General features: G+C 41.3%; 1 protein-coding gene across 8 annotated transcripts in view; it reads right to left on the reverse strand.

Moving 5' to 3' along the window:
• The window catches only part of ST3GAL3 (ST3 beta-galactoside alpha-2,3-sialyltransferase 3), a 195,720-nt gene that overhangs the window by 141,198 nt on the left and 31,708 nt on the right, over positions 1-22,814 (reverse strand). For 5 of the 8 annotated variants that reach the window (XM_065841848.2, XM_065841849.2, XM_065841852.2 and 2 more), the window contains exons 3-4: positions 6,996-7,043; positions 4,875-5,009 (exon numbers count right to left, since the gene is read on the reverse strand). The exons of 2 other annotated variants lie outside the window; for them this stretch is intronic. In XM_065841848.2, the coding sequence (XP_065697920.1) occupies positions 4,875-5,009; positions 6,996-7,043 (183 nt within the window). The remainder of the gene's footprint in view (positions 1-4,874; positions 5,010-6,995; positions 7,044-22,814) is intronic. One more of the 8 variants, XM_065841851.2, reaches the window with a different exon arrangement.

Consider the following 22,814-nt stretch of genomic DNA (forward strand, 5'->3'; position numbering starts at 1 on the left):
AGGGCTAGAAGCCTCACCAGCCTATGTTGGCATAAAACTATCCACCCATTTGACACTTTGACAATGTGTAAAACAAATGATTCTTCAATAATCACAGAATCACAGAATGTCAGGGGTTGGAAGGGCCCTGGAAAGCTCACCCAGTGCAATCCCCCCATGGAGCAGGAACACCCAGCTGAGGTTCCACAGGAAGGTGTCCAGGCGGGTTTGAATGTCTGCACAGAAGGAGACTCCACAACCCCCCTGGGCAGCCTGGGCCAGGCTCTGGCACCCTCACCATGAAGAAGTTTCTTCTCAAATTTAAGTGGAACCTTTTGTGTTCCAGTTTGAACCCATTACCCCTTGTCCTATCATTGGTTGTCACCGAGTAGATCCTGGCACCATCCTCCTGACACTCACCCTTTATATATCTGTAAACATTAATGAGGTCACCCCTCAGTCTCCTCTTCTCCAAGCTCCAGAGCCCCAGCTCCCTCAGCCTTTCCTCACACGGGAGATGCTCCACTCCCTTCAGCATCTTTGTTGCCCTGCGCTGGACTCTCTCCAGCAGTTCCCTGTCCTTCTGGAACTGAGGGGCCACAACTGGACAAAATATTCCAGATGTGGTCTCACCAGGACAGAGTAGAGGTGAAGGAGAACCTCTCTGACCTACTAACCACCCCCCTTCTAATACACCCCAGGATGCCATTGGCCTTCCTGGCTACAAGGGCACAGTAGTTCTAATGTAGCCTTGTTTAGGTGTACTTTTTTTTTCTGGGGAGCAAACTTCTTGGCAATACTACTCTTTCTATCTGGGGTGCCTAGTCTAGAGAATTAGAGCCAAAGCAAGAAGTACAGAGAACATTTTGGTAGCTGCAGGTACAATGTTTTCTTGTGAGGTAGGTTTTTTTCAGATAAGACTGAATAACTTAAATTTTTAAGAAAACATCATAAACTTGAAATATGGTCCTCCTTCCCTTTCCTTCCCCCTAGAATATTTCAGCCAAAATGGTTAAAATTGGGCAGTATTCGAAGCAGAAAAACAAAACTTGGAATTTCACTTCCATCAAAAATGTTCCTAGATTGCGCAAACTGATGTAAAGGCATCAATCTTGTTGCACCAAGCTCAATGCTCGTTTTCCAGACACCACACCTGATGAAAACAGCCGTATTTGGTGGAAAAAGATACACCGAGCACTGTCAGCACAACTTGTGAGTTCAAAGCGGGGAAGAGGGAAATTCGCCTCCAGCCACAAACCCCCGCGTGCCCTGGTGACACCTAAAATCATGAGGATCTTACTTATTGTCTCAGATTTAGCAGCAAAAGGAAGTAATTTCCAGCTCTGTACCTTCAAGGGTTTTTTTCCCCTCCCTGCAATTCCTGGTTGGGGCCTCCCAAGACATCTGGCCCAGCTTTACAGCCTGAGGAAAGCAATGCACCAGAGGGGTCTCCTCCTTAGACCTGCAGCTACATTACTCATCCCCCAGGCACAGAAAGAACAAATAAGCAATCACTTGCTGATAGTGCTTTGTTGGGTCATCCATCAGGAAGCTCTTTTGCCTGCTTGTCATACCTCCAAAATAGGCATACTAAAACAAAAAAGAGGTTATTCCAGCATATTACATTTTGAAAGGCTCTGGTAACCTCAATATAGACCATAGAACTCTATACATATTTTTTTTTCTCCTAATAAAACTATAGCAACCTATAAGGGTAGAAAAGCAACACACTGCTTTAAACTGTATTTATGAAAGACTCCAATGGGAAGATTAAAAATGTCCTATGAACTGCATATGCCCTTTTTCTTTTCCCAGGGAGCCATCTGTTTAAAGCCAGACTGCAACCTTTGCTAAATAAACAGTTGTTTCATTTACTACCACTCATCTAATGGAGTTAACGTTGCCCTACTAAATCTTCCGACATATTCTTTATTTTTAAAATTGTATCATATTTCCTAATAAAAGTCAAGAACAATATTAACAAGACAGTAATCTATATTGGCTTTTAGTGACTTACATGCAGAGAGATGCCACATGATAGACAAAAATCCCATTATTTTATTTTGAGGTATTCCTTTAGCCACTACTTGGCATTTGCACCTCAGCCCATTCACAGCTGTATTTAAATTGGAGGAATAGAGCATTAATAAGAAGACAGATGATGATACCGAACTCGCTGGCAAAGTCACATAAAGACCATGCAACCGATACATGACAGTCATTGGCAAAGATTCAAGCAGCTCCCACAGTCTACAGCTCAAAGAAATAAAGAATGAAGTAGAACTTCATTAATCAAAAATGAAAAGGGAAAAGCATTTTTGCAGAATGAAACCACTAAAACCAGCAGAAAAAAACCCAACATGTTTCACATTTATTTTCTACTTTACAGGAAAGCAGAAAAAGGCAGCACAATAAGTCCACATCTCCTTTCCCATCACTACCATGGAGTGTTAAAACAGACAGTCAGAAATGCAATTTGGGGAAAGAAAATCCAACACATAAAAATCCAACACACCAGAATCACATCAGCTCTGCACGTAAATTAAAGTAGTTTCCTACAAACCAAGAACACCTACCAGAGCCTCACAAATCCTATTCATTAATCTAATATCCAAATTAATTACCACTAACCTATGAATCTGGAAGAGACCAGAGTTTGTGATTGTAGCCACCTCTACTACCAGATTCTCATCAAGAATGCCAAAGAACAGCCAAAGGTCTTCTGCAAGTCACCAAAGTTTTTCTCTCACTCTAGGAATCTGCCACTTTTCTACCAATTTGATACCTGATGATTCCAGTTGCATTCCTATACATGACCTCTATCCATACTGCTCTGCATCCAAAACATAGGAAAGTGGTCACCAAATTTAATCTGGAGTTGTATTTAGGAGGACAGACACAGGGTCCTCCTCCTTACAAATGGTCATCTGAGCATCTTCAGCAGCTGAAGGAAACACACAGTTCTCAGAGGTTCTCGCAAGATGGTTAAGGACTTCAGCATAAGGAATTACTAACAGTAAACTCCTAAATGAGCATGGATTTAAACTCTCAGATGACTACCCCACTACCATAATGACCTCAGCATCTGGAAGCATGGTCTTGCACATGGGCTTTCACAAGCACATGAGCTGCAGCAGATAAATCGAGCCAAACTTTTTATAAAGATTAAGAAGTTAAATTGAAAAGAAGAAAGCAACAACAAATCTAAAATATTCAAACAATTTGAGCGAGACCTAGATAATACTTGGTTGTTTGAGAAGAGATGCTAGAACTCTTGCATTTTAAGCCTGCAATGAGAACAAATGCTATACAACCAGTGGCCAGCACTGCAACCAAACATGTCTAACAACAGTGCGAGCCTACAGCGATAAGGTATTTAGAACCTCCATATTTCTAGCAAACACATTAGCAGACGGGAAAGTTGCACATTCAATGCACTCCTATCCTGATGAGGCTTGGAGAGGAAAAATTTAACTTGCTTGCTTTCAGACACAGGAGGTAGAAAAAGTCTTGAACAAAAATAGCAGGGGTATAAATCAGACTTTGAAGGTCCAATGTTTGATTTGCTAGCAACGAAGTCAAACAAAACAAACAGGAAAAAAAAAAAAAGAGTACTACTAGCTGTGTACAGCAAACAAGTTAAATCCAGTCCTCTTCAAACACCCTGTGTCCTGCTCAATGTTTCCCAAGATTAGAGCTTGAGACCCTCCTTTCTGGAAAGTTTTCAGCTGAAACACTGGCCTAGACATCAAACATTTATCTTTGCTGCTTAAACCTTGTATTTTTGTGAATAGAATCACAAAAACATGTGGACTTCTGATGGCCAGACCACAGAATGAACCTCACACAGTCCAGTTTCACTCCAAGCATGTTTGATTCTTAAGTCCTTTACTCTGCCCTGGTGAGACCACACCTGGAATATCGTGTCCAGTTGTGGCCCCTCAGTTCCAGAAGGACAGGGAACTGCTGGAGAGAGTCCAGCGCAGGGCAACAAAGATGCTGAAGGGAGTGGAGCATCTCCCGTGTGAGGAAAGGCTGAGGGAGCTGGGGCTCTGGAGCTGGAGAAGAGGAGACTGAAGGGTGACCTCATTAATGTTTACACATATATAAAGGGTGAGTGTCATGAGGATGGAGCCAGGCTCTTCTCGGTGACAACCAATGATAGGACAAGGGGTAATGGGTTCAAACTGGAACACAAAAGGTTCCACTTCAATTTGAGAAGAAACTTCTTCATGGTGAGGGTGGCAGAGCCTGGCCCAGGCTGCCCAGGGGGGTTGTGGAGTCTCCTTCTCTGCAGACATTCAAACCCGCCTGGACACCTTCCTGTGGAACCTCAGCTGGGTGTTCCTGCTCCATGGGGGGATTGCACTGGATGAGCTTTCAAGGTCCCTTCCAACCCCTGACATTCTGGGATTCTGTGATTCCTCTAGGTTAATAATCTCCCATGAAGCAGCACTCTGAGGCTCCATAGCCAGATGACCTTCCGAACACACAGTTCAGAAAGCTTATCCAGAATAACCTATGGAGTGTCATTAATCTGAGATACAGAAGAACAGATTTCCAGCCTCCCTGAAACCTGAGATTTGCATGTGGGACCAAGAATTAAGGGAAAAACTAAGATAAGAACAGTTAATTCAAATAAAATACAAAAGCTGCAACAAGACATTGCCCTTCACATGGCACGATTAACAATTTCAAATGAGCACTTAGAAGAAGCTGTCTAATATGCAAATATAAGTCAATAAGTACTAGTTTTAAGCAGCATGAAACCTTAGCAGGGAGACTTATTCACAGTTGTTTAATTGTGACTAATAAAAAAAGAAGGTATACATATTTTTATGTTTCAAAGTATGTAACTTTAGTCCCTTCTTACCCCAACCTGAAAGGTCACCTACTAGGAATGGCTGGGCCTGGAGCTGCCATTGTTTCTGTGGGTTCTTTCTGGGCTCTGGCTTTTCCTGGGTCTGCAGCAGGGTGAGATGGGATGGACAGCGGGAGCACAATAGCCACAGTTTTTCTCTCTCTCCTCCCTGTTCAACAAGGAAAGCTATCCCTCAGTTGGACAGATACCACACATCTTGACATCTTATTACACATAGCAGTTCAGAGCAAGTTAACATTTGCAGCACAGCGAAGGCAAAGTACTAAATATGAAAGCAATAAACACACAGGTCTCTTGGACACTCTTGAGCCTCCCTTCTCAAATATATGAGTTTTCTTCATATTTCTTCAATGAAGAAATTTAATCCCGTTGCCGTGGAAGGGTTTACCCAAGATCAAATTTTACTGCCTCACTCCTTCCCAATCCAAGCTTGAGTTGCAATACAAAAGCAGAAGCAAGATTAGTGCTTTTAAAACAGACCCAGACAATCTGTTGGATGACATCAGCTCATCTCCACCCCCCCCAAACTCCAAAAGACATGGAGCAGCTGAATCCCTTTTCATAACTAAGTTTACCACCCTATTGGTAGTATCATAACACAATGTTTAACTCCATAGGTACCCTGACTGGAAGCTATCCACAGGGTTCACTGTTGTCACAACAGTTAGAAGCCAAAATAGCTTCAGGAAAAGAAAATCCGTAGTAGGTAATATGTTAAAAAGGTTCACTCCAGGGCAGATTCTGGTATCAGCTCTATCAACATCAATCCAGCATAACTCCAGTGTAGTTATGCTGCTTCAGACATACTTGGCTGTAACTATATTTCCCTGAATTTTACTCACTGATTTCATATCTCAAACCTATGTAACTTCCCCTCTACTTTTGCAGACTAAGGAAACCATCATCCAATGCATAAGGAGGCAGGCAACAATGCACTTCAGTTATGACTGGTATCAATTAGTAGAAAAGAGTTAATAGAGGGTCTCTTCCCCCCATAAACACAACAACATCTCCACTTTGCACCCTAGAGATACTCTCACATCTGACCACACATCCACAAGAGATCCATTTCCAGATAGAAGTTTTAGAGAAGATGCAGGGAGAGCAGAAAGCGTTTGTGGTGCTGTAAACAAAGCAAGTTACTACCGCTAGCTCAGGGGTTAGTAAATCAGAAATCTGTGTCCAAGCTTTGCCGTTAGTGTCAAGCAGCAGGTTCTCTATCAAACTGTGCAGGCCAAGACAGGTGCTATGTTGGAAGGCAGCACATTCCCCCATCAACCTAAGAGGAAAGGTCACTAAGCAAGATAAAATACAAAACCTTCACTGGGATTATTTTTTCTTTTCTGCAAAACATTAAATCCCCCCATCTTTTAAGTGTTATGGGGTTTTAAGAGTAATTCTTAGCCTTTCCCTTGCACTTCATATATCATTATACATACACTGTACACTGAGTTTCATCAAGTATTGTGCTCACTATGTGTGCCTTGGCTGCAACTTGTGTATAACACACAGCCAAGTGGATAGTTATTGGTTTCATGAAGTGCCCCCAACACAAAGGAATTTTTGATTTCTGGTTCAGTTTAATTGAAAGTCGTGCTCAGGTTGCAAAGGAAATTAGATTGGGCAGGATTTGCCCTGGAGTTCAACAATACTGGTCAATCTCCGCCCAAAGAAAAAGAAGTTTCCAGCCCTATTTGTTTAGCTACAACTCTTTTGCCTTCTCCTTCCTGGAAGCATTCCTGATGTCTTTCCCCAAATAACTCAACTGTTTGTTTAGCTGAGAAACTCTCCTAGTAGCATGGAACAGTTTTTCTTCAGCTGGTGGGTGACATCATCTCAATGCCTTTCACATGAGAAAAGAAGCACAAACTGTGTATCACTAATGCACATAACATGCCCAGGTCATCTGCTTTGTGGGGTAATAGAAGGAGTTCCACGTATTAATCCTCATGTCACACTAAGACCCTTAATAATTCCACTACACTTAGGAAAGGACCTATTTACCCACTTTGGATAGGTGGTTGATTCCCACAAGAGTCTGACTCAGTGACCTGCCTCCCAACATGGCCACCATGCCCAGTTCAGTAGAAGCCTTGTCATGAGGTGGGAGATAGAGAAGAAGGCAATGTTGTACCTGAGCCTATTGTATGTCCAACGGAGTCAAAGGAAAGAACCACTGAATCTGTAACACAAGAGTACAAGTTCATTTTCCCCTTTTTCTTAGCACCATTTCTTGCTGTAACATTTTCTCGTTATTTTGCTTAAATAACTCCTTGTGCACCCTTTTGCCAGGAAGCAGAACAACTTCTTCACCAGGCAGACAAAACAACAGGCATCTAGCAAAGGCAGAATGATGGAGTATGCAACAAATCACAGTGTCATTACCCAAAAAAGTAGCTACAATTTATTGAAAGTAATTCCATTTTATGCCTTATAAGCTTGGGTGACTTTACCAAAACTGAATCATAATATCCTTTTGACTGCTAGACTGGAGAGCTTTTTCTTATTAAATGCATGATCAATATTTTGTCCCCACTTAGGAGACTCACCTGTTCTGATCAGTTCTTCCCTGACACTGTTTACTAAGCCACGATCACAATGACAACTCTTGCTTACTAGTTAATGCCCAATACTTTTAGTCATTGTTTCATATGATGGGGTTCACTTTGCTTCAGTTGTGGTTTACGGTTCCTAATTTTTATACATGCAACTTGACATTTTGCCACATAGAAACCCTTATTGCCTGCATGCACTTAGGTCACCCCATGGATCAGGATCACTGTATTAGTCATTCATATTTCTCATGTACCACTATCCCCGACAAGAACCTGTTCACAAAATTTATCAGTAATAATTTGATATTCTATTTCAAGCAGAAATGCAACATGGTGGGGGTTTTTTCCAGCTTTATTCTTACTTGAAACAAACCAAAACCTATTTTGGTTGTAAGCCACCTCCTTTTGATGCCAATCCCAACTGAAAGAGAAAGTCTATCGAATCCTGCTCCAGCACCAGTGGAGAAGAATTGAGCCCAAAAATTAAAGACAACTTGTCAATGGGTAAAACACAGCAAAGAACAAACCACCATGATAGAATTAATAATTTTATGGAATGAGAAGCTTTAAATTGACACAGCAATAGCTGAACTGCCTTTCATCTTCAGCTAAATGAATAGATCGAATCCCTTGAAGTTTGTCTTTGTAACTACCGTGGTTTAACACCAGCCGGCAATGAAGCCCCACACAGCCACTCGCTTGCTCACCCCAGTGTGATGGGAGAGAGAACGGGAAGGGTAGAAGTGAGAAAACTCGTGTGTTGAGATAAACACAGTTTAACAGGTAAAGCAAACGCAACACACGCAAGCAAAGCAAAACAAGGGATTCATTCACTGCTTCCCACGGGCAAGCAGGTGTCCAGCCACCTTCAGGAAAGCCGGGCTCTGTCATGCATAATGGTTATTTGGGAAGACGAACTCCATCACTATGAACATCCCCCCTTCCTTCTTCATCCCACAGCTTTATATACTGAGCATGATGCCATATGGTATGGAATATCCCTTTGGTTGAGGTCAGCTGTCCCAGCTGTGTCCTCTCCCAAACGTTTGTGCACTCCCCATCATCTCCTTGGCAAGGTGGTATGAGAAGTTGAAAAGTCCTGCTTAGCAACAACTAAAACATCAGTGTGTTATCAACACTATTCTCATACTAAATCCAAAACACAGCTTTACACCAGCTACTAGGAGGAAAATTAAGTCTATCCCAGCTGAAACCAGGATAGTAAGTTGGGTTAAGATGTGATCAGCCACCTTGGCACAAGGCACAAAGCCCAAGCACCATCGGATTGAGTGCGCAGAGCAGAGGTGAAGGTCCCACTGCACCCCCTTACATTTGGGCAGGCTGCAGTCACACACACTGACACTTCCCACAGGACCGTGCCCTTGGCTTTTCCATACTGTACATCATCCTCGTGCTTATGTTAGTTTTTACAAATTCAATAAGAAAGTGCTAATTTTCAAAATAAACATAGTAAAACTGTTCATTTAACTGGACTTAATTTTTAAGCAGCAGGTCTGTGCTGTCACAGATCCAACACTATGGTAGTAACATTAAAAGAAGAAAAGAAGGGTATGACTAGTCGCAAAACTTATTCCAATAAAAATAAAAATCCATTTGGACTTAACAACTGTATTTCCTCTTTTGGGAATAAAATTCAGACATCTTTATATTATTCTAAATAGCAAGGGGCTTAATTCATTTTAACTGCGTTAAATTCATCTGCCATCAATTAATTCTTAAGTATCTCCGTGGGGTTCTACTTTTAAAAAACTGTTGAGATTTTTATCAACATAAAGTATTGCTTTGTAGCTAACGCCAAATTTAAATGTTGTTCATTTTCCTGCAATATATTTTGCATTCAAACACTCCGTGTGAAATATTGGGACTTAACTAAGAATGGCTGAAAAGCATGGCGAGCACCTAATTAATACCATTATTGCAGCCCACAAAAATAGTATAATGTTTCATTCCCTTAACTGAGAACATTATCTTCCTCCTATAAACAAAAATATTACAAGCATGTGAGCTCCTTTTCCAGCCCTCCATGTGACTATCAGTGTCACAGTTTTAACACCAAATTCACTGTGAATAATCGATATTACAGTCAATTCCCCCTCCGCCCTCACAAGTAATTTCATAAACCATGGACCTTTATTAAAACGCTGTGTTTATTTCTGGCATTAACATGTCAAAAGGGAAGAATCTATCAAGCTGAAAAAGGCTCAGAGGATAATCACGTGTCACCTTCCTCCCACCCAGACAGCTCCTCAATTCAGCCAGACTCAGAGCTACAGCTGATGTTGATGGAGATGTGCGTTTCTTTGAGGTAAGCTGGATTTATTTGCAAATACACCGAGTCCTGCTTCCATGAGCAAAAGAACAAAGGTTTCTTTGCTTCTAGATTCAAATCTCTTCCAGCCATCACTCAAGTTTATAATCCTCCCGGCTTTCTAGACTATATTTCCAGAGACAAAGTGGCTGCTCAGTCTGTACCCAGCACCTTCCCCAAGCCCCTGACTCGCTCCATCTTTCAAAGTCAATTTGCAAAGGCTCTACTTTCAAAACATAATAAGTTTCAATGTAAAACATACCCACTTGCATGCCTCCTTGCTTTAGGTGCCAAGAAGTGTTCATGTCTGAAGGAGCAATCCCTAATCTTTCAGCTACTTCCATAAAGTAGCTTAAATGTGTTTTCCTCCTGCCTTCTTAACTGATGAGCAGCCTCTATGCCCAAAATCATGAAATCTGACGCCAAATAGCTTGCCAATATGCACAGCTTAAGGCTGCACACACCACAATGCCAGCCTTCAACATCTGTTTTCATGTTAGCTATAATACAATAATTTTTTCAGTTGCTACAGCGGTTTAAAGAAGAAAACAAGATACAGCAAAATCCAAATGCAATTCTGGATCTGACCCAATCCACCAGAAGCAGCAAAGATAGCAGAAATACTCATACAGAAGGTACTTGGTGCCAGGAATAACAACAGCTGAGACCTCACCAGCCAGACCGCGAAGTTGCTTTGGGTCACTTTGTGTCACCTCTGGGTCAAAGCTGCATTGGGACCAATGTTCTGGGTCACTTTCCCCTCCCACCCACCATCCAGCTAGAGTATCAAAAATGGGACCAACACATGAATCTGCCCATCATCCCCCACAAACCCAGCTCTTTTGGCACCCTCTGCCAGGAGAGCTCCTCATACAGACACAGACAAGGAGCCCGTTTGGCTCAGGAACCAGGAGCTCCAGGACAAACTGTGCAAAGAGACTCAATGCTGCTCTGGGAACAAACTCAGATTCTGTCCCAGCAAAGCTCCAAACTGCAAGCAGAGCTGAACTTGCCTGTGGAGGAACACAAATAGATTAGCAGAGTTCTGTTGTGAAGGTAAAAAAATCCTGCAAATCTGAGTTGGCCGCATTTGTTGCTGCGCTTACACCACGGTTACTACGCAGTCCAGATAAGTCACACGAGTACGGGGATGGATTGTATTTCTACACAAGGGATGCGCTCCAAGTGCCGCTGACCCCTCGTCTCTCCTCTTTGCACGCACACCCCCTTTCCACTCCAGTGTCCCTCATTTAGGTCTCCAGCAAATCCTGTTTATTTTGTTAGCCATGAGCTTTCTCATGGCCTGGATAACTCCACGCCACACTCCCCTGTCCCCAACACATGCAACTTAAATTACCTTGCTGCATATTTTGTGCAGCTTAAGTCTAGGCATTTCTGTACACCGGATAACTATTTAACTGCTATTCCTTACAGATTGCCATATCTTTTCCACTATTTTAGTCTCTGACTAGAAAAAGAAATGAATGTGTGGGTTTTTATAAGGGAGGGATGATCCTGACCAACAACCTGCAGGTTTGTAAGAGACAGAAAGAAATAAGGCCACATTGGAAAATTCTTAAGTTTCATGCTCCAAGAAATAGATATGGACACCATAGGATAAACATTTAATAATGTGCATTAGTACTGGAGAGATGTGCGTAAACAGCTCTTAGAGCCCAATTGTGTAAAGTTCCTGAAATCATGTAAGAGCAAATACATGGATCAACTTCCAATGCAAATATTGTCCTTGCTTTGACTTCATCATTGATGAAAATGCAATATACGAACTGGAAACAAGCATTGGCAACACAGAATGAGAACAGCAAATATAATCTACATTTAATTGAGAACTGTATGTAGCCTGTATGTTACCTAAGTGCAGTCTGAGAATTTCAGTTAAGACTTTTACACTAAGTCCCTCTGAGAAGCCACTAATTTTTTGCTGTTTACAGATTCTCCCTGCAAGGATTTGGAGATATTTGTCTCATCCTATTGGAAAGCAAAGAACCAATAACATTTTTTAAAAGGAAAAACAAAACCAGACTTGAGCAATAAACCAACTTCCCCAGGAAAAAAAGAAAAAAATCAGTTAAAAAAAATGATTGCATGCTGCTTTGGAAGTGGTCCTGAGAAACCACAAACCATCAGTCCCACGGGAGTTATAAGAGTTTAATAATAAAGGCTTAACACAGCCTCAATACTTGCTCCACAGACCGAGCCAAACAGGGAATACAATAATACATCGCAACATAAGGCTGTAATTTGGCACATCCTCATACAGAGACACAGGCTCTGAGGTCTGTGTTGTTTTATCGGATGCACAATCACTGTTAAGTTTCTCATTCCATATCCTGCTCTCCAGATACTCGCATGGACTCCTACAGAACTGCAACCTATATTTAATAACGTTTCATGTAATTTCTACCTCCGGAGCTTGATCAGGGACCAGATATCCTGCAGAGCTCCATCACCTGGACTGGGAATGGCAACTGCAGTAATAACACTAAAGAATGAAGTTTTCATTCAGAGTCAGAATGAAGAGAAATATTTTAGATGCTGTTTTTCCTGTGAAATAAGACCATTCCTAACAAAAAGTGTCTGTCATTCAGCTGTCTCCCTTCTTCACCAAAGTGCTGAAAAGGACAGGATCAAACACCCCTCACTAGCCATCAACATGCATTTTCCATTTGCAATCAATATTCTAGAACATGACATATACCAGAGACAACACCAGTAATGCACAAAAAGCTTCATAACTTAATGATGCAAAGGCCAGTAGTAACAAAAACTACCCTTATGTTTCATCTAGCCAGAAAATTAAGTTCACAAAAGCAATGCTACTTTTCAACATGGTAACACTGAGATTCATTTGGCAAGAAGATTCATCTCAGAACTTCCCCTGCTTCAAAAAGAAACATTTGGAAAAACCCCACTCTTATTGCATCTATGCAAAACTCTGGATAATTCTTATATTCACAGAATTGAACTAAATACTTTCAGTTCTATTTCAGAGATCTCGCTTAGATATCAAAGCAGGAACACCCGTCCTCAGATTTGGACAAAAATACAACACTTTTATCTCCGAAGCAATGGAGCTAAAATGTTCTGATTCAGATAACAAAATACCATGCCATAAATACTAGCCCAAGAGCTAAGATACAGAAAAGGCAGCGTTACAGAAATCACTAAGAAGATAAGCATCTTTTAGCAACGCAATGAACAGCCTTTCTATTTTCCAGTACAAACAAGGACAGGTACACAACCCTTAAACACCATGCTAACATACCATAGCCCTTTTATTCGAACTGTATCTTTGTTTCACCCTCCATTCACACAGACAAAGCTGAAACGTTCTTATCTGAGCATTGGAATAATAAATTCAAATACAAGCAGAGATCAAATCAACTTTTGCCATTGAAAAGAGGAGCACAACAAAAACATGAGTATCTGAAAACTAAGAATATACATTAGAAACAGCAACAATACGTTACCAGTAACAATCACACATAGAAAAAGACATTTTACTAAAACTAGAAAACAAACTGCTGGAGTTGCTGTGGTCACACTTGACTGAGAATGTTCTTCTTCGGCCTCATGCACTCACCACATACATCATGCTTCAATCTATATGACTGTTCCCTACACCTCTGTCACAAGGAAGAAATCACTTTCTCCAGTTTTTGGTAATACTCCCCTCTAATCTACAGGTGGCACCTAATTATTTTTCTCTCAGACTCATCAATTAACATCATTAAGTTAAACACAAAGCAGCAGTTCCTCATCTAAACTTAGCCTGGCTCACTCTGCTCTGAGTCATACCCAGAGGAGCCTCTGCACCTGAATGCTCACTGCTTCTTCCAAACAGATCTATCAGGCAGTTTAATAAAATAGACAGATTTTATACAGAAACCAATCTAATTGGACCAATTGATTGGTCTAATAAATCAAAAAAATCTAGAAAAATGCCCAAAGGTCCTAATTAAGTCAGGTATCACAGTGCTAACTGCTACACAAGGAGAAAAATTAATCCCAGCCAGTATGTGACTATTAAACACAAGAAGGAACACCCAAAACCCCACCAATTAAGAACAGACAAATTTAGAGACAAGAATATAAGCAAGTATTCACACACAAAGAAGTGACATCTTTTGTAATTCATGTTTGTTTGCTTTTCTGTGTTTGTTGGTTTTTTCCTCCAAACAGATGTCAAGCATATTCCTCTAATTTCCCAAACATAAGAGGATATTTTATGAATTATTTTATTGTTGTTACATTATTGTAGTATTCCCTGCCTGCACATACACTTGACTGAGTATCCTTCACTTCCTAATGCTTTGTTTTAGCTGCTGAAGACAGATTTAAGGAAGGGCTAAGCCATTTTTTCAGTATAATGATAAACGCTATGCTACTAATTTATTAAGTGTCCTGCTTCAGCATTAATGCTGTATTTACCCCCACTGCTTCATTTATTCTGCTTCACTAAGCTTTTTCTTCTATAACACAACTGATTTTTGTATGTCTCCATCTTCTCCTGAACACAGCAAGATGGACACTCTGAGGCCTCCCTTCTCAAATATATCTCCTGTACATATATATATGTATATATATTCTCTCAAGAATATCTCCTGTATCATGGCCTCAACGATGCTCCAAGTCACCCATGTTCTTGTTCCAAACTCAAGGCACTCATTATAACATCCCCTGTGCACCACTTTACACAAGACAAGTGAAGGGCAAAGGAAACACACACAAGATCTCTCTTACTGGTAATCTCAGCTCCTACATACATATTGGGTGAAAAACCATTGGGAGTGTTCCCATGCTTAGACACCATAAGAAGTTATGATCAAGTGTATTGTTTGAACAGTGTTATTCTAACATCATATATTCCTCATCTCAGATATTGATAAAGACAACATACAGCACAGGCGCACTTCCCAATCACAGATGTGCGAGCTAAGAGCAGTAAACACAGGGACTGCAAGTTTTGGCAAACCAACCACACGAATGGAGAGTTTCAGTCTGGTGCTGCCTCCAACTCACAGGAGATACCAGTTCAAAGTTCTCTTATTCCCCTCATGGGAAAAGTCCATCAGCAACAGGACACATCTTCAGCAACAGGAAACATCTGATTGTAAAGAACAATTCCAATAAATTCTGGATTTTGTGCTTCAATAAATTGTCATAAAAGAAGGCTGCACTGTGGTGGTTGTGTTGCACTGTCCTGTGTGCCACCCGGCTGTATGTGGATCAGTACGGAGATGAGGGAACGGACTGGTGCTTGGGGCAAGATTCACCTTCGTTTGAGAGTGTGTCAGTGTGAAATATGATAAATCCAGAAAAATTTAATTCTGATCTAAATATTAGCTAACTCTCAATTTCCTGTTATTTAATTGACACTACAACTCTTAGTGATAAAGAACTTGAAAGTGTGGTAATATTGCTTGAATGAGTTTATATTAATTTCACAGAACCTAACCAACTTCTACACTTGCTGTTGTGTACATTGCTCCTTTTCCATCAGGATGTTTGTAACGAAGTGGCAAATTAACTAAGCAAGAAACATCACTCATCTTTCAAACAGATGTATTTTTAAAATGTTCTGAGCGTGCCAATTTTCTTTATCCTGCAATGAATGAACTGAATGAAAAGATGTGGTGTCCTGCGCCAGCTGGCAAATGCTTCAGAAGGATATTACATTGCTATTGTCTTTAGCAGCACCCAAATAACTGTTTGGGAGCAGGAAGGGCTGGTATGTTTTGCTCATAAGATGAGTATTTATTCGGATCTACTACATAACTTTGCAGTGCCATGACCAATGAAACTCTGAGCACAAGGACAACACGGTGCTTGGCTCCAAGCTTTCCAGGCTGCGAAGAGATGGACAAACAGTCCCCAAATACAAAGAAGAATGGGAGATCAAGGTGCTGCAGAAGTTCAATGAAAACATACTTGGCTTTGAGGAACACGACTGTGGAGAAGGCACAGATCTACCATAAAGTCACAAACAAGTCAAACTGTACCAGTAAAGCTGGTATCTGAGAGGTTTTTGTCTTGACAGAGAAAAAATCCTGTAATTAATCCCAAGCAGATCCTCAGTATTTCAAACAGCTCATGTCCTCCTAAGCCAAGTCTCGTATTTTGGTTTCAGTTATTATTGTAGCGCTAAGTCAGCCATACACCCAGATTCCATAGTGGAACATGCAATAAATTACAAACCAGCAATACTTATCTCTTCTAAGCTTAAAATCCATGTGGCAAGACAGAAAATGTATATTGGCAGTTGGGGAAGTACACAAGAACAAATGTGAAAATGTGGGTAAGGAAGTTAATACCATTTCAGTTCTAGATCATCTTCTTGAGCATCGGTGGTAGTACCAGTCAGCAACCAAAGCAATATGAACTGAAACCATATTTTGTTTCTGAATGATTCACTATTTTCATCAAGAAATACAGTATTTGTGTACTCAAATGTAAAGCACTTGCTTTAGGTTCAGAATATGTATCTTCTTCTGACTGTATAACTCCAGCTAATACTTTAAAATTATGAAGTAACACATTTATTTTAAAACTGTCACTACTAGTGTTCCCTAGATAATCTCAGTAACAAAACAATGCGCTGTCTTTATAGTTAAAATGAATAGCAAACTTGTACATTTGCTATATCGGGGGCACAGAAGAAACTGTATTTGGATTTACCTGTGTATGACTGTTGGATTTAACTATTAGGAATATTTAGAGGATAGATCGATTTAACCACTGACAAGACAGAAAACGACTGATTCAACAGTAAATCCTGTCATTCTGCATGGAATGTGTCCAATAATCTTTAGTATAGCCATTACTTAGTTCAAACAAGAATACTGGACAGGAAGGTTACAGATCACAACTATTTCAGTAGCCTGGTCTTGGTTTTATCCCTCCTGAAGCCATTCAACCATGTTTTCCTACCTCTCCTTGGTACAGGAAAAGCTTTTTCTGTGTGCTGTTTTTTCCAAGCTAGCTCTCAGAATCCTCTTTTTCCTCAAAAGCAGAAATACAAATACTTCCGTCAAGAAACTCACATTCCTGAGTTTGTTCAAAAATGATCTATTACTTATGATATTAAGCCAGCGCTCAAAAGCCTCCCAAAGCCTTAAAGCACGCAACATCTGGCCCAGCTGCCAGAATAACTGCCAACAAGTTCAGATGTGCAGCTTCATAGCGACACTTCTCATGCCTCATATGTCTGCCCAGAACACAAACAAATGACGGGAAGGAATAAGCCACAAGAAAAGTGTAAGAGCATCAAATGCCTACTGAATACAAGCGCTTCGTAGGCATCATCTCTAGAAAATGGCAATGCTCTACTTTCTTTTGCATTAGAAGAACCCAGACTATTTGTTAATGTGAAAGGTAATATCAAACAGAAAGTTTGTTGGATCAATTTTTCACTCATGTTTTTGGCAGTTTGGGGCCAGGGGGAAGTTTAGGGGTTTTTGCTTGGTTCTTACTAGTGTTGCCACAACCGATTCCAAAATCTGAAGAGGTTTCTGGCCCATTAAATCCTTAAACCCATTAGGTTTCCAAAACACGCAGTAAAATTTGGATTGGAGAGGTCTTACACAGTATGTGATTTCATAGGTAGTAGATATATACAGAGTGATACCGAGCATGTGTTCTTTCAAAACCAAATATCTTGAAGAGCAACTTGCATGCCTTCAGCTTATCCTCACCTTCCAGCCACACTAACTGGTCTACAAAGGGCACTATGTCTATGCAAAAAGCCTCACATAAAACCAAACAAACATTGAGACATGCAAATCTGAAATTAAGACTTTCCAGAAGTCATCTGTGCATCCTATAGGATGCCAAAAACAAACGCTTTTCTGTTCCCAGAGTATCTGCTTGACTATGAATGCTCCCATACTTGGAGGAACCAAACAAACAAACCCAGACCACAGTAACTTTGAACAGTGCATATACAGGTTCTCATTTCCTGTTGTTTTCTTTTATAGAAGTGTTTGATTTGAAGAAAAAAAATTGGTTCATCAAAACGTAAGAAAAATAACCCAGAGGTGGACTAAATACTGTAACCAGCACCTCATTTCCATCTGCAGAAACTGCAGGACAATGAAGAAGTTATTCAGATAGCAGAAGTCGATCATCACACCATCCAGGCCCTGGACAAATACAGCTGGAGACGACGATGTAAAGAAAAAGTGTTCCTTCTATCACACCACATATAAAAACACAATGAATCTCTTTAAAATAGCACTTGGCAGAGAAACAAGCCAGTGAGAAAACAAAGGCACCCGGAAGGTTCAACACTAAGAAACACTGGCTCCATTCTAGGATTTATAGTATTAAACCGCTGAGCACCTAACTAATTGTTTCACAAGGCAAGCAAGTGTTCTTTACAGAAAATAACCCATGGTGTAGTTTCCCAGTCAGCAGTGGTTAACAGCACAGCCAAGCTGCACCGCCCCAAGCAGGGAACGGACTCAAAAGAGAGGCATCTCACTTCCAGTCACAACGTTTACTGTCCACAGATAAATTGTATTGAAAAGATCCTCTTCTGTCAGAAAAGAAGATTACAGTGATACAAAGCTTGTGTGCAAAACTAAAAGAGTAAATTAGCAGAGAACTGCACGCAGATGAGCAGTGTGATCAGGGTCAGTACTAAACTGAGTCTGAAAGCCTTGGATGACCCTATTTGAGAAAGCCACAAAGTCTCTTGCAAGTTTGCAACAAGCAAGCATAACACATAACATTATTATTTTATTCTGGAACAATATCAAAGGAAACAAACTAAAATGTTACAAGTTCAGTAGAAAGGTGACTACCGAAGCAACACCTTTTGTTTGATCACACACATTCGCGTTTTTCTCAGATCTGCCACAATACAATGTGCAATGATTACGTTGTTCAGTTACGCCCCGAAATACCCATATTAGCTCTTTTGAGTGGCCACACAGACTTCCAGGGGACTTGGAAAAACAAACCATCCAACCCACCCCAATAACACAAAGCAAAAAACCAACCCAGATCAATGGACTACTTTAATCAAAATATCAAGACAAGGAAACAGTTCACTTAAGAACAGTAATCCAACAACCACCACGTGCTGGTTTGACTGAAATAAAGTTAATTTTCTTCCTGCAATTAGAAACTTCTTTTTGTAGCTAGAGTTAATGTTTTCTTTGAGTATCTTTCCAGTGTTTTTGAGTTGGAATTCAGAGATTCTAAGAATTTACTGATAACTTAGCCATCGTATGGAAACCAAGGTCTTTCTGGGCTCTGTATCTGTAGGTGCGAGGCAGCTGGGGCGGGGGGCATGGATGGGACAGACCTTGATTGACATCCAGGCTGATCAATGAGAATATTCCATAATATTAGCACCGTGCTTCATAAATAATCAGAGTCACATTCTCCACCTGGTTAGGCCACTCGGTTCAGCTCCGTTCCAGCTGAGTTCTGATCAGGAGTTCTGTTAATTTGGTTAGTTTTGTTAGTTCGCTCTTTTGCCTTTTTGGCCTTTTCTCTCTCCAGGATCGGCTGTTTGGGACCAGGGTGCTCTCCCTCTTCCCAGGACTGGCTCCTCAGCACAGACACAGTTCATGAGGAATTGCATTGAGTATAACTTATATTTCATTTTTACGTTATACATTACTAGTAGTATTAGTATACTGGTATTCTTTGTTATTTTGTTAAACTGTTTTTATCACAATCCACAAGTTTCTCCCTTCCCTTTTGATTCTCTCCTCTGTTGGGATGCGGGGGGAGTGAGCAAGCGGCTGTCGTGGTTTGGATTGCTAGCTGGGGTTAAACCACGACATAAGCAGTGCAAGCATCACTGAAACATCAAATGGTTTTGATGAAGATCATGTGAAACTGCCAACTCCACCAAAAGCTGGAACTTTAGAAACTGAGAGCTGCCAAGAGCAACTCTCTTTCTTAAATTAATTCAATTTCCACAAAGAAAACCCACTGTAATCTCAAAGACAAACCTTCCGCAGGGCTCCACAGCAGACCCCATTCCTTATTAGCATTTCCAGCCACCTGCTGAAGTTCAATCCCAGCCAAGATTTCACAGGCTCACTGGGATTCACAAATTTTAGAGTTTCACCATTTCTGGATTATACCACTAGCAGGACTCCTTGTAAAAGGCAACAGCCATTTTATTAACCTTATTCTTAAACAGTTGTCTCATCTAACACAACTTCATTTGACTGGCAAAAAAACGCAACAGCTTGATGTTGGCAGGTCTGGGATCAATTCAGAAATGGAATTGGTTTGTGACAAGCCATCAATGTAGGCAACTTTTTGGACATAAGTGTGACTGTGAAATTGCCTGCACAACTGAACAGATGACAAGGGAAGAGAGGATTAAGTGAAAGGAGAGAGCTGTAAGTGGAGCATTCTACAAATAAAGAATAATGCAGAGGCCTGAGAAACCAGTTCACAAAACACAAAGGACTGCTGGTCATTCAGAGAAAGCAAACCATAAGTTTCTAAATGGCTTACACTGCAGGTTTTTAAAGTCACAGTTTGGCTGTGGAAGAAGGGGTTCTTTTGGTTTTGTGATGTTTTTAAACTTTAAAAAAAGAGCAGCTTTCTCAGGCTGGATAACCTTGACATTCTTTCTAAACCATACTAAAATAAACACACCCACTAATTCTCCCAAACCAATGGCAACACCAACCATAATCGATGCTATTCAACACGATACACAAACCCGAGCATCTCAAGGCCAAGGACTCCATATGGAGAAATGCGAGCCAAAAGCAGGATATAGGGCCAACTTCAAAATTGCACATATGGAAGAGAACTGCAACCACCTTAAGATCCCCGCTGCATCCAAGCAGGCAGTTATCAGCAGCTACAGGCCCACAGACACTCGTGAGAAGGAAATGAGATTTATCAGTTGCAGCAGACCACTTTCCCACAGCTGGTTTTAATTAAGCTAATTTGGTGGTAGTGACTAGCAGCAACCAGAGCCCTCTAAAATCACTTTGCAAGTATTTTCGCCAGCACTTCATCTGTGCTGACCAGGAACACTGGATGCTAACTAAGATGTTATTCTGCAATTCTGTCTGAGGTACAGCTTTTAAGAGTGGTGTATCCGCTCCCCTTCAACATCAGCTGGTACAGCCAATGCTTACAAGTAACTGAGTGTGGGGAGAAGACGCAGAACTTGAAGTACTGCATGAACTCTGCTGAGAAAACCACTCCTGAAAAGGCAAATGGATCACTTGCTAGAATCCCTTTGTGGCACGCGTATATCCAAGGTATACAAAACTCATTAATGAGCCTGTGGATATTGAACAGATTTCAGAGCTATAAGAAACAGAACAGGCTATATAATTCCTAGGCTAGTTGTGCAGTCAGCTCCTCTAGGCTAGTTTTTCTTTAGCGGATACATACAGGATAGGACAGCTTTACCATGAAGAAATGCCTTGCGTTACACCATGATCTCAAGAAAAAATCCAGAGCATGGCTAGACTGTGCAAATTTAAGCCCCATTTCCAGGCTCACCTAAGGGGACAGATATGGGTCTAGCAACGGAGGCACTTTAATGACATCTAACTAGTCAAAGTTTTTCTAAGATAAATCTGTGGTCAGCAATCAGAACCAGAGAGACTAATGACATCAGTACCAGTATTGGTACATAAGACTGACACATACAAGGAACAGATGTACCAGTAAACATAAGTTAAGGACATGCCAAAAGAAAGTATAGCCTTCTTCAGGAATATTTAGTATCTACTACCCAGACCTGGTCTGTTTGATTCATTCAAGGGATGAATTTCAGATACAAAAATCTCAAGTTCAGACACATGCAATCTAACCAGATCACCACACACACAGGCTGAGGTATTAACGCTACTGACGCTCAAGCCAAGGAAGTCACATAACCAAGCCTTAAGCCACAACCAAGGCAAAGAAAATAAGGTAAATTGCAGAATAAGGCTTCAGGAGAGCAGAATTCAGCCTATTCAGGGATCTGCTCCAGAGAAACCCATGGGATATGGGCCCGCAGAGAAGACAGGTGCAGGACAGTTGGTTGAGCTCATCCAAGCTCAAGAACCATCCAGCACAACGTGCAAGAAATCAAGCAAAGGCACCAGGAAACCCGCATGGATGAACAAGGGGTTTCTGACAAAACTTAAAGATAAAAAGAATGCATACAAGAGGAGGGAGCAGGGTCAGGTGAGTTGGGACAAATTCAGACACACTGTCCTAGTGTAGAAAAACAGGCTTACGATGGTCAAAGCCTGTCTGGATTTGAATTTGGTGAGAGACATGAAGGGGACCAAGAAGCACTTTTACAGGTAATTAAGCAGCAAAACAAATATTCTACAAAATGTGGGCTGGCCACTGAATAGGGTCGGTGACCTGCTGACAAAAAATCCATGGAAAATGCCTGCAGAAATGAGCCAAACGAACTCTCATGAAGTTCAGCAAAGGGAAATGCAAAGTTCTGCTCCTGGGGAGGAATCACCCTGTGCTGTACAGCCTGAGTGCCAACCTACTGGAAAACAGCTTTGCAGAGAAGGACCTGGGAGTCCTGGTGGAGCAGCAGGGCCAGCAATGTGCCCTTGCAGCAATGGCAGCCAACAGCACCCCAGGCTGCGGGGGGACAGGGGGGACCTTCCCCTCTGCTCAGCACTGGGCCGGCACCGCTGGGTCCAGTGCTGGGCTCCTGCTTCAGAGACAGGGACATGTTGGAGCGAGTCCAACGAGCTAAGATGATTAAAGGATCGGAGCATCTGCCATATGAGAGCAGGCTGAGAGAGCTGGGATTGCTTAGGCTTGAGCAGAGAAGGCTCAGGAGGATCTTAGTACTGTAACGTGATGGGAAGGAATAAAGAAGGCAGAGATGGATTCTTTGTGGTGCACAATAAAAGGACAATGGGAACAAAGGCAACGGGTACAAACTGAAAAGTGGGAAATTCTAATTAAACATGAAAAAAAATATACTATGAGCGTGAAGATGATCTCTGGAGGTTTCTTTTAGTCTCATCTATACTGTGACTCTGTGAAACATCATTGCTCTACATCAGAGATGCTCTCAGGGTTTTAGTAC

This window comes from Patagioenas fasciata, chromosome 6 (genome assembly GCF_037038585.1).
Source record: "Patagioenas fasciata isolate bPatFas1 chromosome 6, bPatFas1.hap1, whole genome shotgun sequence".
NCBI classification, from domain to species: Eukaryota; Metazoa; Chordata; class Aves; order Columbiformes; family Columbidae; genus Patagioenas; species Patagioenas fasciata.